Here is an 18,432-nt window from a genome sequence, read left to right on the forward strand (position 1 = left end):
AGAGTTTAGATCCTTGACAGGGAAAGGTGAGGAAAAATTGTAATCCCATATCAGTAGCTTCTTGGTGTCAAACTATATGGTGTACCAATGATGATCTATGGTGATTCCACAAACTCCAGGACCATGTTCAATGAAGTTTCAAGGGCACTAAGGACGAATTTTCATCCCTGACAAAATGCGCCAAATCTTCAGATTGTCATGTTAACAGGAGTTGGGGCCACCAGCTCGAGAATGGTGAGGTGGCAGCCACAGGAGTTGGGTGCAGAGGTAGTCTTGTTACCAGTGCTCTCATGTACTGGGATTTTATCCTAGTTGCAAGTAAAACAATGAAGCAAAAAATAGCCCTTGCCCCTCGCATCTCCTCTGTCCCTACACACTCATAGTTCCATCCATGTCACCTCATGAATCCACCCACCTCCCATGGTCCCTTTTAAGCTCCATTCCAACTATCCCTCTCTTTTCACAAAATGACCTTTTACAGCCAATGTCATCCTACTTCCAAATCATGTAAATCATGTTCCCATATTTACCACTTTACCCCCTCATGTCAACTCACCTCCTATCCACCATGGGCAAATGCCATGGTAAGATGAAATAAAATAAAGTTCTAAGTGTGTTCTGCAGACATCACTTGTCTTAAATAAAACTTTAATTCATAAAAATCCATTCAATACATTTAAATTCTTTCCAAGTACTTAAACCCTTTAAAAAAATTTCCTTTGGTCATTTAAACTCCTGTAGAAACAAGCTTCGAAGACTTTATCACCACTTAAGGAGCTGTGAATCAAACTATTAAGTTACAGAACCTGCTGTGATAATGCCACGATGTGAAATCTGTCATGTAAAACTAATCTTTTGAAGATGACCCTCAGTTTTATATCAGCAGATAGCTAGTGAAATTAGAAGCAGCCAGTAGGCTGTTTTGTTTTCAAAGCTTTAAAGGGTTTGGGGATGTAAATGACTGTGACAAATTAAGAGTTCTGTTGAAGGTATCCACTTTCATACATTTATATAAAACCCTAAATAACACTTGATCTCTCTGAAAGGCAGCTGACATCTCCAGAAGAAAACCTACCTTTCTAACTAACTCTGGCATATTTTCTTGGGTAGAAAATAAAAATGATGAATTATGAAGCAGGTTTTGTAAAGATTTAAGCAAACTCACAAAGTAGAGAAACTTTAGAAACTTACTGCAGTTGGTAACTGGTGTTTCATATTTTGAAATTCTTCCATAATATAACTGAAAAAGCTCAGACCATCCACTGTTGTCATCTACAAATGAGAAAGTATTCTTTTAACACACAGCAGAAAATTAATTCTGAATTGATACAGAGATATATTCACAAATTATGTTGTTGTTTATATCAATATTAAAACAATCAGAGCTAGCCCTGAAAAACCAATGGATAAAGAAATCCTTAAGTATAGTTTAAAGAGAAATACAACACTTAAAGATTATTTCAATCATGTCATTGAGTGATAATGTGAAAATTAAGTGTAGCACTTTGGCTCTGGGCAGATTCCCTTCTTATAAGAAGTATACACCCAACCAAATATCTGAGGCGTACCCACAATTGAACTTTGGATCTCACTAACTTCTAATGTAGGTGTCCATATCACACCTCCACACTGTTTACACAGTTCACACTCACTTTACCTGTCATGGCTTTATGGAAAGTCTTGGAAGATATGTCTGAGTAGACAATAGGTATGAAATGGAGGTGAAAATGGCAATAGTGAGGTTAGGAAGAGAATCCCTGTTCCTCCCAACCAAACAACAGGCTTATTGCAAAAGTGTGAAGTGATCTTTTTTTTATTGTCCATTTACAGGATGTGAATGTTGCTAACAAGATCGGTCTTTGTTGCCAATCCTTGACTCTCCTTGAGCAGATGGTTGTGAGCTGCCTAAATACAACTACTTGGCTTGCTAGGTCATTTTAGAGAAGTTAAGTGTTAACCATAGTGCCGTGGGTCTGAAGTCGTATACAGGAGATGCTGGGTTTGTGGCCAATTTCCTTCATTTAGTAATGGTCTTTTCTTCTGCCATAGCCTGGATGAGCATCATGAGCAGATACCAGAAGTCTCATATGGGGCATCATTTTGATGTCACAAATTCCCTCCTTAACTCATTTATGGGAGAATTATTCAAAGGACCAAGCACCAAACTTTCCGGTACAAACCTGTGACATTGTAAAGTACCTGGACGCTTAAGAGTATGCAGAGAAACTGGAGTTAAGGCCACAATCAGATCCGTCATAATCTTATTGAATGACACAGCAGGACTTCGTGGGTCCATGTGACCTACTCCTGCTCTCGTATCTTATGTTCCTGTGAGTATTTTGGAATGTATTGTGGTGAGTTCCTAGACTTTCCACAGTCTTGCTGCATTCTCAAATTCATGCCAGACAGGTCAGTGACCTTGCTCATAAAGGCTACAACAGGTCTGGGGCCAAGGAGCACAGGTAGAACATTTCTATCCATGGCATGGCAAGCTCTGTGCCATTCCCTTTGCCAAGTTAGAACCATACTCCTTCATACTCTTTGACAGTGAAAGTGTAACTAAAGCTGGACATCAGGAATAATATTTCCACTGTTACAGAAAAATGTAGTTAATTATACACATACCACAAGTTTCTTCATCGGCTTCATTTCCACAGTCGTCCACACTATTGCAGTGGAGAAGCTGCAGCAAACATTTTGAAATGTTTCCACAAGGAAAATATCCTAGAGAGCATCCAGTACGTTCCTTATGTGGCTCAAAGACATTAAAAGCAACTGCAAACACAAGAAGAAAACCATGCATTTTACAAGTAACTTCATCATTAGTATCATTCTTCCCTCAAGGGTATAATGATGTTAATGGCATAATGACATGATAGAAGACAAAATGAGAGGTTGATTCATTGTGTCAAATGGAGGTGAATAAATTTTCTTGGGGGTTCACCTGATTGCCAACTGTAACATAAACAGAAGGCAGCAACCATGTAAAAATGATATATATCAAATATTGTTTTTCCAGAAACCCCCTGCAATAATTCATTACCCACGAGTTTGGAGTATTGGGATGTAGGTACAATTTCAGGTCTCACTGGGACACACACACTGATCCACATGATATTGAAAACAAGCATGTGAGCCTCTTTTGCCTTTTCTCCTACTTAACAGCACTATTGCAAGGGGTGGGCAGAAGAGGAGATGAGAAATTAGGCAGGGGCTCATTCACATCAACCTTGGTCCAGTGTTAATTTTACGGAGGTTGCTCAAAAAAGGACTGAGAAAGCTTTTGGCTTTGTGGGGCCAGGGATGAGAACAGATATTCAGTATGCACTTATGCATCTTTATCCATAGAGGAACTAATTTGTATTTCAATGTTCTATTCCTAGGTAACATAATAATATCCACTTTAACAATGGTGCAAAAGATACATTATATTGAAGTTTTTTTTTGTCTTGCACTCTTCAAGACAATGCACAAGAAATATCAAATAGAGGGAAAACCAATATTTTTACTGAATGAGGACAATGCTGATTGGTTGGAAAGAGGAAATCACTACATTCATACAAATATTTAATATAAAAATAAACAGTGGCAGATGATGGCAGAAAGCTATTTTTTAGTGATCCCATACAGAAGGAAAAATAGAACAAGCCCAAGGAACTATTGATCAATTAGTTTAATATTGATGGTAGTGAAGATAATGTACACTCAGCCTTATTCAAATATGGAACACAAAACATATAGAAATGGAATATAATAAAGACTACCAGCACAGTCTTCTAAAATATGGGTAATGTTTGACTGTCCATGTTAACTTCTTTAAAAAGAAACAGGAAGGATAGATGAGGGTAATGCAATCTGTCCAACAAATATGGATTGAAAAGCTTTCAATAAGGTACAACATTGTAGACTTGTGATTAAGATCACATGTGTGATGGACATTTAACAGAATATATGTTGCAGTACAACTAAAAAAAACCCAGAAAACAAGAATCAGGTTCAAAGGGAATAACTTGGAAATTGCATTTGGTAGGAAGTGGTATTCCCCAAGTGCTGTGATCACTCCAGTTCATTGTCTATATGGCTGGTTTGGACTTGGGAATCAGAGAACAATTTCAATATTTATGAATGCTGTAAAACTGATGTTTGTAATTCAGAAAGAACACAACAATAGCCAGACATTAAAAAAACAGTAGAATAGTTTTGTGATTGGCAAATAAGTTTCAGTAAAGAACAGCATGATGTACATCATTTTCCAGAAGAAGGAGGGGGCCACACAGTCCTTAGGAAATACAAGATAATTTTAGCACACAGTGATGGAAGATTTGGGGCCAATTGAATTGTAAAAATGTTGTACATCGCAAACCCAGTTCCACCTTACCTACAACTCATCCAGTTTTGTTAGAAGAAAGTAAACATCATGTAGAGGCAAGGACTTAGGGGTAGATGTGGAGTAAAGGGCTAATGCCTGAATATGAAAATAGTAATCATGTAAGAGATCACATGATGCAGAGAGATTCTGAAGAGAGACGCAACCATGTAAACCTTGTGCTAGGTCTAAGTGTGTAAAATGGCTCATAGCATGTTGAATAAACAGTTATCTTGAAAATACCTTAGACTCCAGCAATCTCTCTTAAAGAGTTATAGAGTCATACAGCACGGAAATAGATTCTTCAGTTCAAACAGTTCATGCTGACAATGATCCCAAACTTAACTAGTCCCAACTGCCTGCACTTGGCCCATATGCCTCCAAACACTTGTTATTCATGTATCTATTTAAATGTCTTTTAAACATTGTAACTGTACCTGCATCCATCACTTCCTCTGGAAGTTCATTCCACACAAACAACTCTGTGTAAAAAAAATTGCCCTTCATGTTTTTTTTAAAATCTTTCGCATTTTTTCTTAAAAATATGACCCTAGTCTTGAAAGCCCCCATCCTAGGGAAAAGACACCTGCCATTCATTTTATCCATACCCTTCATGATTTTACAAATCTAGATAAGGTCACTTCTCAACCTCCCATGCTTCAGTGAAAAAAAATCCTAGCCTATCCAGCACCTTTCCTTCAAATGCAAACCATCCATTCTTGGCAACATCCTGGTAAATCTCTTCTAAACCCTCTCCAGCTTAATAATGCCCTTTCAATATCAGGTCAACCAGAACTGGACACAGTACTCCAGAGCAGGCCTCACCAACTTGTTGTATAACCTCAACAAAACATTCCAATTCCTATACTGAGCAATGAAGGCAAGCATGCTAAATGTCTTCTTAACCATCCTATCTATATATGATGCAAACTTCAAAGAATTATGTATCTAAATCTCTAGGTCTCTCTGTTCTACAACACTACCCAAAGAGCAAAATGCACATTTATCCAAATAAAATAACATAGTGCACCAAGACTTCCATGACAATAACAGATGTCCATTTTTAACTGACCTTAATAAGGGACACATACAATAACGGATGTCCATTTTTAACTGACCTTAATAAGGGACACATAGTCATCTGATTCCCAAAAGGAATGGTTACTATTTAAGTATTATGGAGCACTAAAACTAAACAGTGCTACAGCTTTAATCTGAAGGGAGATGAGGACAGCTTTGGGGGAAATGATGAGCGCCCTGACAACGCTGCTTGTATAACATGATAAGAAGCAGCATCCTCTCCCAGCCCACCAAGGTGGCAGCTTCCCTCCTTATTGCTCTGCCTACCTCTGAGATAACAAAGTTTGGAGCTGGATGAACACAGCAGGCCAAGCAGCATCTTAGGAGCACAAAAGCTGACATTTCGGGCCTAGACCATTCATCAGTATTCCTAACTCAACAGGAAGTCTAAACTGTCCAGCAGACTGACTTCAAGATGGTGAACTTGTAAGAAGAGGAAGAAGCACTCTACAAATTAAAACCAACAGAACACGGGGAAAACCTGGACTTCCAGTGTCATGTTGGACTCAGAACTATTTCCCTGTCCACAGATGCTGCCAATGCACATTCACTTTCCCTTGCACATTTTGCTTTCATTTCAGATACCTTTGTCAACAATAAGAGATAATGGGAACTGCAGATGCTGGAGATTCCAAGATAATAAAATGTGAGGCTGGATGAACACAGCAGGCCAAGCAGCATCTCAGGAGCACAAAAGCTGACGTTTCGGGCCTAGACCCTTCATCAGAGAGGGGGATGGGGGGAGGGAACTGGAATAAATAGGGAGAGAGGGGGAGGCGGACCGAAGATGGAGAGTAAAGAAGATAGGTGGAGAGGTAGGGAGGGGATAGGTCAGTCCAGGGAAGACGGACAGGTCAAGGAGGTGGGATGAGGTTAGTAGGTAGCTGGGGGTGCGGCTTGGGGTGGGAGGAAGGGATGGGTGAGAGGAAGAACTGGTTAGGGAGGCAGAGACAGGTTGGACTGGTTTTGGGATGCAGTGGGTGGGGGGGGAAGAGCTGGGCTGGTTGTGTGGTGCAGTGGGGGGAGGGGATGAACTGGGCTGGTTTAGGGATGCAGTAGGGGAAGGGGAGATTTTGAAACTGGTGAAGTCCACATTGATACCATATGGCTGCAGGGTTCCCAGGCGGAATATGAGTTGCTGTTCCTGCAACCTTCGGGTGGCATCATTGTGGCAGTGCAGGAGGCCCATGATGGACATGTCATCAAGAGAATGGGAGGGGGAGTGGAAATGGTTTGCGAGGGATCGATTCCACCCTTGGGCAACTGTTTGTGTGGAGTTTGCACATTCTCCCTGTGTCTGCGCGGGTTTCCTCCCACAGTCCAAAGATGTGCAGGCCAGGTGGATTGGCCATGCTAAATTACCCCATAATGTTCAGGCATGTGTACATTAGGTGGGTTATAGGGGGATGGGTCTGGGTGGGATGTTCTTAGGGTCAGTGTGGGCGTGTTAGGCTGAGGGCCTGTTTCCACACTCTAGGGATTCTGTGATCTATGATCATACAATATGCAGACTAACACAAAGCGTAAAATGCCGAACAAAATAACTAGAGAGCTGCATGTGCTGGAAATCAGAAACAAAAGCAGAAATTGTGGAAAAAAAACTCAGCAGGTCTGGAGCATCTGTGGAGTGAAAGCATAGTTAAGGCTCTGGATTTAATGTCTTCAGTTCTGAAGAAGTTCTGAACCCAAAACCTGACAAAAAAGGATGCCATGAAGGTACACAACTGAAGTACAAACAAGTAGATGAAGTTCACAAAATATTTGTAACAAGGCAATTTTCACAGCCTAACTGAATTGCACGTGATCAATCTGACACACCACACTGATAACATTAGACAGACTACGATGAAAGTTATGTACCCCAGGAAAAAAATGGACAGCATGGATTATGAGCTAAAACTGAAAGAGGACATGTACTGACATTATCCTTTTATATATCCTAGATACAATATATGCAGGCAAATGGCATTAGTGTAGCTCATTAACTACAATGGGTCTTAAATTCCAAGAATTGGCATTGTTAGTCTCAAATGTCAATATGGTTCTTCCAGATCGACATCAGGAGCTTTTCACATTGTTACAGCAAGTGGTCCAACCATTTTGCCAGTGAGTATTGATCTTTGCATCATTACAATCCACAAGATAGCAAAGCACTTGCTGTGCCCCCCAAGGATGACAGACAAAATAATTGATGTAATCCACTTTTAAGCCAAGGAGAACAGATTCATCTGACACTGAACAGCTACAAAAGCTGAAATTCTGAGGTAGTCTAAACACAGTAAAGTAGGTTCAGAAACCAGCATGTTCCTTTAGGTCATATAGATCTACCCAGAAACTTCATTTTCAAGCATAAACAAGTGTTGATATCAAAAATCATGCCCCAAGGCATGTTAACCATCTAGATCTTGGTCAAAATCTGAAAATCTAACATCTGAATCTATCTTTCAGCCTAACATCAACAAAGACAGAGATTGAGTAATATGAGCTTGTGAGGTACACCATCCTCATCGATCTTAGCAGGACACAGTATGCCATATGAAGTTCCCTCTGAGATAACAAAGTGTGTAGCTGGATGAAGACAGCAGGCCAAGCAGCATCTTACGAGCACAAAAGCTGATGTTTTGGGCCTAGACCCTTCAGGCCCGAAACGTCAACTTTTGTGTTCCTAAGATGCTGCTTGGCCTGCTGTGTTCATTCAGCTACACACTTTGTTATCTCGAAGTTCCCTCTGAACCAGGGTTCAAGATTGCTACAAGAATGTTCATGGTGCACACGATATATTGGTTACACATTAGTTTAACAAATTTCCTTTCACTGGGCAACTGAAGAATGCTACCCAGTAACAGTTATCGACATGCTAACTGCTTTCTGCAGCACGTTTGGTGCCCTGCAGCAGACCATGTCAGACAACAGCCCTCAGTAAGTAAGCAAGCCATTTCAGAATGTATGCAGGAGGTAGGGGTTCAGCATGTTACCTCCACTTCATGTTGTGCCCAGCGCAACAGTCAGGCAGAACATTCTGTTAAAGTAATAATAACCAGGTGTAAGGCAACTTGTCAAGACTTCAGGATTGCAATGTTGAACTTGGGAGCTACACCTCAAGGCACTGACTTCTATTCACCTGCAACTCTTATGTTCAGAAGACAAGAATAAAGAACAAAGAAAATTACAGCACGGGAACAGGACCTTCGGCCCTCCAAGCCTGCGCCCATCGAGATCCTCTGTCTAAACCTGTCAGCTATTTTCTGAGGGTCTGTATCCATTTGCTCCTTGCCCATCCATGTACCTGTCCAGATATATCTTAAAAGACACTATTGTGTCTGTGTCTATCACCTCCGCTGGCAACGCATTCCAGGCACGCACCATCCTTTGCATAAAGAGCTTTACACACAAATCCAGACTGTTTTTCCATCTCTTACCCTTCCTGCCCAACCAGAATCACATGATTGTTTTTTAGAAAGAAAAGAGAATGGTGCAGAAATGTGATTGGAGAATGTATAACTATTTTAGAACATAGAACATAGAACAGTACATCACAGTACAGGCCCTTCAGCCCACGATGTTGTGCCGAACTTTTACTCTAAACCTAAGGGCTATCTAACCTCCACCACTACCTTATACTATCATCCATTTTCCTACCAAATAGCCGCTTAAATGCCCTTAATGAGGCCGACTCCACTACCCTCTTCAGCAATGCATTCCATACCCCTACCACTCTCTGTGTAAAGAACCTACCTCTGACGTCTCCCCGATATCTACCTCCTTTCACTTTAAAATTATGTCCCCTCATTAAAACTACCCCCACCTGAGGGAAAAAGTCTCTGGCTGTCTACCCTATCTATACCTCTGATCATTTTGTACACCTCTATCAAGTCACCTCTCATCCTTCGCTGTGCTAAACAGAAAAGCCCTAGCTCTCTCAACCTTTCCACGTAGGACCTTCCCTCCATTCCAGGCAACATCCTGGTAAATCTCCTCTGCACCTTTTCTAACGCTTCCACATCTTTCCTGTAATGAGATGACCAGAACTGGATACACTACTCAAGGTGTGGCCGAGCCAGGCTTTTGTATAGCTGAGCATAACTTCACGGCTCTTGAACTCAATCCCTCTATTAATGAAAGCCATCACACCATACGCCTTCTTAACAACTCTATCCACCTGGGTGGCAGCTCTCAGGGAACTGTGAACATGAACCCTAAGATCCTTCAGCTCCTTCACACTGCCAAGAATCTTTCCATTAACTCTGTATTCTGCTTTCAAGTTTGTCCTATCAAAATCAATCACATTGGCTTCATTCAGGACAAAATATAAGAGAATGGGACAGTAACGCCAATACCTAGTATAACAAGGTATAGAGCTGGAAGAACACAGCAGGCCAAGCAGTGTCAGAGGAGCAGGAAAGCTGATTTTTCGGGCCTAGACACCTCTTCAGAAACGGGTTAAGCGAAGGGGTATCTGAAATAAATGGGGAGAAAGGGGGAGGTGGATAGACGATGGATAGAGGACAAGATAGGTGGAGAGGAAAAGACAGGTCAAAGAGGCGGGGATGGAACCAGTAAAGGTGAGTGTAGGTGGGGAGTTAGGGAGGGGATAGGTCAGCCCAGGGAGGACAGATAGGTCAAGGGGGCGGGATGAGGCAAGTAGGTATGAAATGGGGCTGGGGCTTGAGGTGGGAGGAGGGGATGGGTGGGAGGAAGGACAGGTTAGGGAGGTGGGGATAAACTGGGCTGGTTTTGGGTTGCGGTAGTGGGAAGGGAGATTTTGAAGCTTGTGAAGTCCACATTGATACCATTGGGCTGCAGGGTTTCACAAGCGGAATATGAAGTGCTGTTCGTGCAACCTTCAGGTGGCGTCGTTGTGGCACTGCAGGAGGCCCAGGATAGACATGTTGTCCAAGGAGGAGGGATAAAATGGTTCATGACCGGGAAGTGCAGTGGTTTAGTGTGAACCGAGCATAGGTTTTCTGCAAAGTGGTCCTCAAGTCGCCGCTTGGTTTCCCCGATGTAGAGGAGGCCACAACGGGAAGAGCGGATGCAGTATACCACATTACCAGATGTGCAAGTGAACTGCTGCTTGATGTGGAAAGTCTCCTTGGGGCCTGGGATGGGGGTGAGGGGAGGTGGTGTCGGGGCAGGCATAGCACTTCCTGCAGTTGCAGGGAAAAGTGCCGGGTGTTGTGGGGCTCAATGAGAGTGTGGAGTGGACAAGAGAGTCACGGAGAGAGTGGTCCCTCTGGAAAGCAGGTAAGGGTGGGGAGGGCGAAACGTCTTTGTTGGTGGGAACGGATTGCAGATGGCAGAAGTGTCGGAGGATGATGTGTTGGAGCCGGAGGTTGGTGGGGTAGTACGTGAGGATGAGGGGGATTATGCTTTGGTTGTTATTGCGGGGAGGGGGTGTGAGGGATGAGTTGTGGGAAATGCGGGAGACATGGTCGAGGGCGTTCTCGACCACTGAGGTGGGGAAGTTGCGGTCCATGAGTCATTGTCTGACACTTCCGCTATCTGCAATCTGTCCCCACCACCAAAGACATTTCTCTCTCCCCACCCTTATCTGCTTTCCGGATGGACCACTCTCTCCGGGACTCCCTTGTCCGCTCCACACACCCCTCCAGCCCCACCACACCTGGCACTTTTCCCTGCAACCGCAGGAAGTGCTACACCTACCCCACACCTCCCCCCAACCCACATCTCACCCCAAGAAGACTTTTCACATCAAGCAGATTAGAATAGATTCCCTACAGTGTGGAAACAGGCCCTTCGGCCCAACAAGTCCACACCGCCCTTTGGAGCATCCCACCCAGACCCATCCCCCTATAGCCCACACACCCTGAACACTACAGTCAATTTAGCATGGCCAATTCACCTACTCTGCACATCTTTGGACTGTGGGAGGAAACCGGAACACCCGGAGGAAACCCATGCAGACACAGGGAGAATGTGCAAACTCCGCACAGACAGTTGCCCGAGGCTGGAATCGAACTCGGGTCCCTGGTGTTGTGAGGCTGCAGTGCTAACCACTGAGCCACCATGCCACCAGCAGATGTTCACCTGCTCATCTGCTAATGTGGTATACTTTATCCGCTGTTCCCATTGTGGCCTCCTCTACATCAAGGAAACCAAATGGAGGCTTGGGGACTGCTTTGCAGAACACCTACGCTCAGTTCGCACTAAACAACCGCACCTCCCAGTCGCGAACCATTTCAACTCCGCCTCCCATTCCTCGGATAATATGTCCATCCTGGGCCTCCTGCAATGCCATAATGATGCCATCCGAAGGTTGCAGGAACAGCACCTCATATTCCGCTTGGGAACCCTGCAGCCCAATGGTATCAATGTGGACTTCACAAGCTTCAAAATCTCCCCTGCCCTACCGCATCCCAAAATGAGCCCAGCTTGTCCCTGCCTCCCTAACCTGTCCTTCTTCCCACCTATCCCCTCCTCCCACCTCAAGCCCCAGCCCCATCTCCTACCTACTAGCCTCAATCCACCCAATTGACCTGTCCGTCCTCCTTGGACTGACCTATTCCCTCCCTAACTCCCCACCTACACTCACCTTTACTGGTTCCATCCCTGCCTCTTTGACCAGTCTGTCTCCTCTCCACTTACCTTCTCCTCTATCCATCTTCTATCTGCCTCCTGTCTCTCCCTATTTATTTCAGAACCCCCTTCCCCTGCCCCATTTCTGAAGAAGTGTCTAGGCCCGAAACGTCAGCTTTCCTGCTCCTCTGATGCTGCTTGCCCTGCTGTATTCATCCAGCTTCACACCATGTTATCGCAGATTCTCCAGCATCTGCAGTTCCTATTATCTTCCCCCCAATGCCAATACCTAGATTTGTTAAAGGTTCAGCGAAAACATACCCAACCCAGATCATATGAAATTGGTACGAGCAACAGACATGTCCTAAACCAGAACAAAACATACATTCAAATTGCATAATTCACAGATAATCCAAAATGACAATTCAGACAGTAAAAGTATCATGCTGATGCTATGTCTACAGTGAACAGGTCACACCAATCTACAGTAGCAGACAACACACAATAGCATTAAATTGTACAACCAAGTCGTCAGAACTTGATCCAGTCACACTTTATCAGTGATAATGGGAACTGCAGATGCTGGAGAATCCAAGATAACAAAGTGTGGAGCTGGATGAGCACAGCAGGCCATGCAGCATCTCAGGAGCACAAAAGCTGATGTTTCGGTCCTTGACCCTTCATCAGAGAGGGGGATGGGGAGGGGGAACTGGAATAAATAGGGAGAGAGGGGGAGGCGGACCGAAGATGGAGAGAAAACAAGATAGGGAGAGAGGAGAGTAAAGGCGAGGAGGTTGGGGGGCGGGCGGGAATAGGTCAGCCCAGGGAAGACGGACAGGTCAAGGAGGCGGGATGAGGTGGTAGGTAGAAAATAGAGGTGCAGCTTGAGGTGGGAGGAAGGGATGGGTGAGAGGAAGAACAGGTGAGGGAAGTGGAGACAGGCTGGACTGGTTTTGGGATGCAGTGGGGGGAGGGGGGCAAGCTGGGCTGGTTTTGTGATGTAGTTGGGGGAGGGGAAGAACTGGGCTGGTTTTGGGATGCAGTGGGGGAAGGGGAGATTTTGAAGCTTGTGAAGTCCACATTGATACCATTGGGTTGCAGGGTTGCCAAGCAGAGTATGAGTTGCTGTTCCTGCAACCTTCGGGTGGCATCATTGTGGCACTGCAGGAGGCCCATGATGGACATGTCGTCTGAGGAATGGGAGGGGGAGTTGAAATGGTTCGCGACTGGGAAGGGCAGTTGTTTGTTGCGAACCGAGCGGAGGTGTTCTGCAAAGCGGTCCCCAAGCCTCTGCTTGGATTCCCCAATGTAGAGGCAGCCACACCGGGTGCAATGGATACAATATACCACATTGGCAGATGTACAGGTGAACATCTGCTTGATATGGAAGGTCATCTTGGGGCCTGGGATAGGGGTGAGGGAGCAGGTGTGGGGCAAGTGTAGCACTTCCTGCGGTTGCAGGGAAAGGTGCCGGGTGTGGTGGGGTTGGAGGGGAGTGTGGAGCGGACAAGGGAGTTGCAGAGAGAGTGGTCTCTCTGGAAGGCAGACAAAAGTGGGGATGGAAAAATGTCTTGGGTGGTGGGGTCGGATTGTAGATGGCGGAAGTGTCGGACGATGATACGTTGTATCCGGAGGTTGGTGGAGTGGTATGTGTGAACGAGGGGGATCCTCTGGGGGCGGTTGAGGCGGGGGTGGGGTGTGAGGGATGTTTTGCGGTTTCCTACCTACCACCTCATCATTACTTCAATGGGTAAAGATAAAAGTGTATCGACATGTCTATTATTTTGGATCTGGATCCTTGTAGGTGTTTTTCATAGAAAAAATCCAATTCCTAAAGGGAAAAGAGAGAGGTTTTGTTGTGTATGCATCAATGATCAAGCAAACATGTAACTTTGAACTGAGATAACACGGTGTGAAGCTGGATGAATACAGCAGGCCAAGCAGCATCAGAGGAGCAGGAAAGTTTGACGTTTCGGGTCGGGACCCGAACTGAGTCAGCTTTATTGTCTCACAGACTCAAATGAGTTCAGTGCAAAGTTTATAAAATGTGAGGCTGGATGAACACAGCAGGCCAAGCAGCATCTCAGGAGCACAAAAGCTGGGATGCTGCTTGGCCTGCTGTGTTCATCCAGCCTCACATTTTATTATCTTGGAATTCTCCAGCATCTGCAGTTCCCATTATCTCAGTGCAAAGTTTATAAGTCACCACTTATAGCGCCATCTTAGGTCAAGATACTTAGGTACAACTTCTTCAGTTACAGATTAATTACAGCGTAACAATGTCACCAACACACAGTGCCATCTTAGGTACAGAGTACCCAGTTACAACCCTGAGTTGCAGAATAGAGAAATGAAGAAGTCAGAGACCAGGGCCTGGTGTCCCAGGCCATGAGTCCACGACAGAAGACGAGAAGAAAACCACAGAAAGGAAGAAACAGGGAGAGAAAAGAAGAAAAAGGTGGTCCGGAATGGACGACCTCCAGCTGGAGCGTCTTATTCAGCTGCCATCTTACTGGAACATTGCAATTTAAATGATTATATCAATTTCCTATTATGCCATGTTTTATTCCTGTATAAACTTCATGTTGTAAAACAGCTGCTGTCTTCTGTAATCCATCAGGAAATTCAGTTAGTCAACCGGCTTAAGCACAGATTATGCCAAATGTCTGTGACAGAATTCTCATGCATTTTGTTGCTTTGTGATGAATCCTCTGATACTTGTTCTCAGTAATAACTACTTGAGTGTTCAAGTTACCAGAGGTAATCTAAATCACTCCAAAGAACACATCAACTTCCTCAAATCAAAATCAATCCAGTTGTTTTGATGAAGCTAATTATACTTCCTTATATTGTTCCACAAGTATCTATTGATATAAAACACACATGCTCGAATCTTCCAAGATCCAGAAAAGCAAAATTTTGACCAAAGTTGCTGTCACTCTTCAATACGCCGCAGACTTGTTTAGCTAACAAACTCCCGGCCAGAACCAACTACACCATTTCCACACTTGACCCAATTCTTCCTGCACGCAACTATCTGTCCCCCCTCCAGTGCCTAATTATTCACCCACTCACCTATCCATTTATTCACTCACGGCACCAAACACTCATCCATTCACTTAGTCACTCACTCACCTGATCAATAACTCACTGAAAGACTTGATTTCTTTACAAACTTAGCAGACATCACAGCTTATGCAAACAAAAAAGATGACATGTCTTCTCTTCATCCTTCTTCTTTTGCACTCACCAGTCTTTCATGAGGGTGGCTCTTGTGATCCTAGGAATTGGACATCCTGACATTATTATAATGCAATATCGTCAGGGCAAAGATGGGATGCAGTGGCAATGCATTCAGCATCGACATGGACTGGAGGATTTGGGTCATATAAATGTTACAAAAGGAGGTCATTCAGCTAGTTGTGTCTGTACCGGCATCTAAAGGTACAATACATCCCATACAACTCCCTTGCCTTTACCCCACAGCTCAGCAGGTATTTCCTTTTCAGATAACGATCTGATTCTCTTTCGAAAGCCTCAGCTGAACCTGGCTTCATTACACTCTCAGTCACTGCAATCCAGATCTTAACCATTCACAACAAAAATAATTTCTGATCTTGCCATTATTTCTTTTCCTAATTGCTTTAAATTTGTGCCTTATGGTTCTTGACAGATCCACCAGTGGGATCATTTCTTCTATTCACTCTGTCCAAATACACAATGATTTTGCTTACTTCGACCTCATCTCCCCGAAAATTTCTCTTCTCCATGGGGAACAGTCCCAACTTTTCCTGTCTTTCTATGTATTTCAGTTTCTTCTCCCTATAAGTATAACCTTGCTTAATTGTGGCACACCAGAAATAGACTCAGTGCTCCAGTTCAGGCCAAACCAGAGTTTCATACATGTTTAACTTCGAATATATTCAGTAGAGCTCTGGCAGTATCTGTGCTGAGAAACAGAGATATGAGTTGAGGCAAATGTGATTCTTCTTTCAAGAGTTTGCGAGACATAAAGTCACCAAATTCTAACCATATCATAAGACTGCTACCTCATCAGGCAGACAGAACTGGCAGTGGTTTTGGCTTGGGCCATTACCTCGGTTTGTCTCTCCACAGATGTCACCAGACCTGATAGGTATTGCCAGTAGCTTCTGTTTTTGTTTTTGACTTTGAACATTTTAACATATAGCAGAATTGTGATGAATGAAATTTGAATGACATGATTATGATGTTCATGATAAGTCCTTTCTCTTGGAAAGAAAGTGAAGTCAACAAAGCTAGTAGAAAACTATGACATGAAGTGGAAAGCACATATTGTGAAGAAGTCAGAAATTCCATCATTTAGTTTCTCAACCATTCTACAATACAAGGAGAACATCGCTGGACAAACAGAAACTGTGTCCAGCAGGAAAGAGGATGAGAATGGCTACCTAACCTGACAATGAAGAAGCCCCGCCAATGTAGTTCAAGGCAGTTCAAGCAGAGAACATTCCCATTTCTACTCCAATCCTTTAGGAAAGAAGAGTCACCCTCGCAAAGAGAGTGAGCCACAAGGAATTCATCTGCAGTGATGGAACATCGTCATGGAATCATGCGATAATGCGCGATAAAAGAGTGTGGTGGTTATGGCAATCCTAACAGATGATTAGCTCCAAAATGGTTTTCCCCTCATCTTTAAAATGTATGCACTAAGAAAGATTTTAACATGGATGCAACTTTAATGTTTTATCATTTTTTTGTGAGATTGCTTTCTGATATTTAAAGATGAAATGTGTAATGAAGCAAAGCTGAACAAGGAACTAGTCACCACAATGATCTGTCACCCAAAATATGCCACTTCTTGTGATAGAAAAGTGTAAGAAAACATATTGCTAGCAAATTTCACTACACTACCCATACCTTAAGAAGCTAACAAAACTACCATGATAACCTCCAGTATTTTAGAGGCATGGACCAGCATCCTGCATTACTGGGCTCAGGAACATCAAGCTGATGTTCTTCTTCCCCAGTGGAACTATCAAATGCTGTGTTCAAAAGGGCTATGACAGCTCAATATGCTGAGAATGAGGAGTCGAGAGGCATTGGCTCAACATCCAAATAATAAAACTTTTATTTTTTCTTGCCTGTAGGAAGCCAGAATTGAAATTCTAGCAGAGACAACCATAGAAACGCATGCAGAAGTGGTCGACACTGTATACTATATAATAGAACTGATAAATGAGACATTCATGGATGCAGCATGTTGAAGAGCCCAAGAAGGCTGTTGCCTCTGAAGAATCTGATGAATGCTTGCCCACTCACCTGCCTGTTTCCTCTAGCCAAAGCAATAAAGAGATGCTCTGGAATTTTGCACTCCAGCATAAGAACAATGAAAGGATATTTGACTGCATGGACAATGCTTTGGAGTATATTGTACTTGGACGCTAAACAGCAAAGGACTTTTGAGTTTTTTTCAGAGCTAACTATCAACATTTTCCATCTTTTTATACCTTCAGGCCATTGTGAGGTGTGGGCAAAATATAGTTTTGTACCATCTGCAAACTTTGCAATTGTGCCTATGCACCAAGGTTAAGATCTTTCATATGTATCAGTAAGAGCAGGGGTACTAACACTGAGTCCTGGGCAATTCCCCGAGAACATTTCCTCAACCTAATAAACAAACTTTCACAACTATCCTTTGTTCCTTGTCATTCAGTCAATCTCATGCCCACTTATCTCCTGTCCTGGAATTCCTGTACACATCAACAGCATTGCCCTCAGCATCATCTGTTACCTCATCCCTCATCAAACAATTCAAGCAAGTTAGTCAACAATGGTTTACCTGTAACAAATCCACGCTAGTTTTCTTCAATGAACTCATATTTGGTCAAGTTACTATTAATCTTGCTCTGAAATAGCATATCTAAAAGCTTGCACCTGAGGTTAAATTGACTGGTCTTTCTGAACAGGGTACAAAATTAATTTCTTCTTATTAAACTTAAACCCTCCAAGCATCTGAAGTACCTTCTCTTTCACAATAATCTTGGTGGCATCTTCTCCCTTGTTAAAGATAGGTGCACAAAGTATTCAGTTCATAGTTTAATCATACCTTCTTCTATGTGTAAATCCCCTTTCTGGTCCCTTGTTCGACTCCTCCTCTTACTGCCATTTTATTGTGTATACACCTGTAGGAGGTACTTGAGTTTCCTTGTATCATGTGTCGGTCTCGTTTTGCTTCTCTTTATTTATTTGAATGCTTACGGAGGGCATAGAAGAGTTAGGGAGTTTGATACATCATTTTTTATTCATTCAGGAGTTTAACACATTGATGCATTTCATACCAAATTAGAACAATGTATCACCACAAATGGTGAGCATTAAGCACATCTTTTCTCTCTTTCAAGGAACCAGAAAGATCTAGCTAGCTAATCCTTTTAAAGCATTGAAGTAGCCATGGGATTTTGCCTACG

At 43.3% G+C, this 18,432-nt stretch overlaps 1 protein-coding gene across 1 annotated transcript in view; it reads right to left on the minus strand.

Annotated features, from left to right (window-relative positions):
* rxfp1 (relaxin family peptide receptor 1) overlaps window positions 1–18,432 on the minus strand; it is a 138,751-nt gene that overhangs the window by 96,768 nt on the left and 23,551 nt on the right. The window contains 2 exon segments of the mRNA XM_048539259.2: window positions 1,192–1,272; window positions 2,626–2,775. Of these exon segments, the coding sequence (XP_048395216.2) occupies window positions 1,192–1,272; window positions 2,626–2,775 (231 nt within the window).

This window comes from Stegostoma tigrinum, chromosome 1, assembly GCF_030684315.1.
Source record: "Stegostoma tigrinum isolate sSteTig4 chromosome 1, sSteTig4.hap1, whole genome shotgun sequence".
Taxonomy (NCBI): domain Eukaryota; kingdom Metazoa; phylum Chordata; class Chondrichthyes; order Orectolobiformes; family Stegostomatidae; genus Stegostoma; species Stegostoma tigrinum.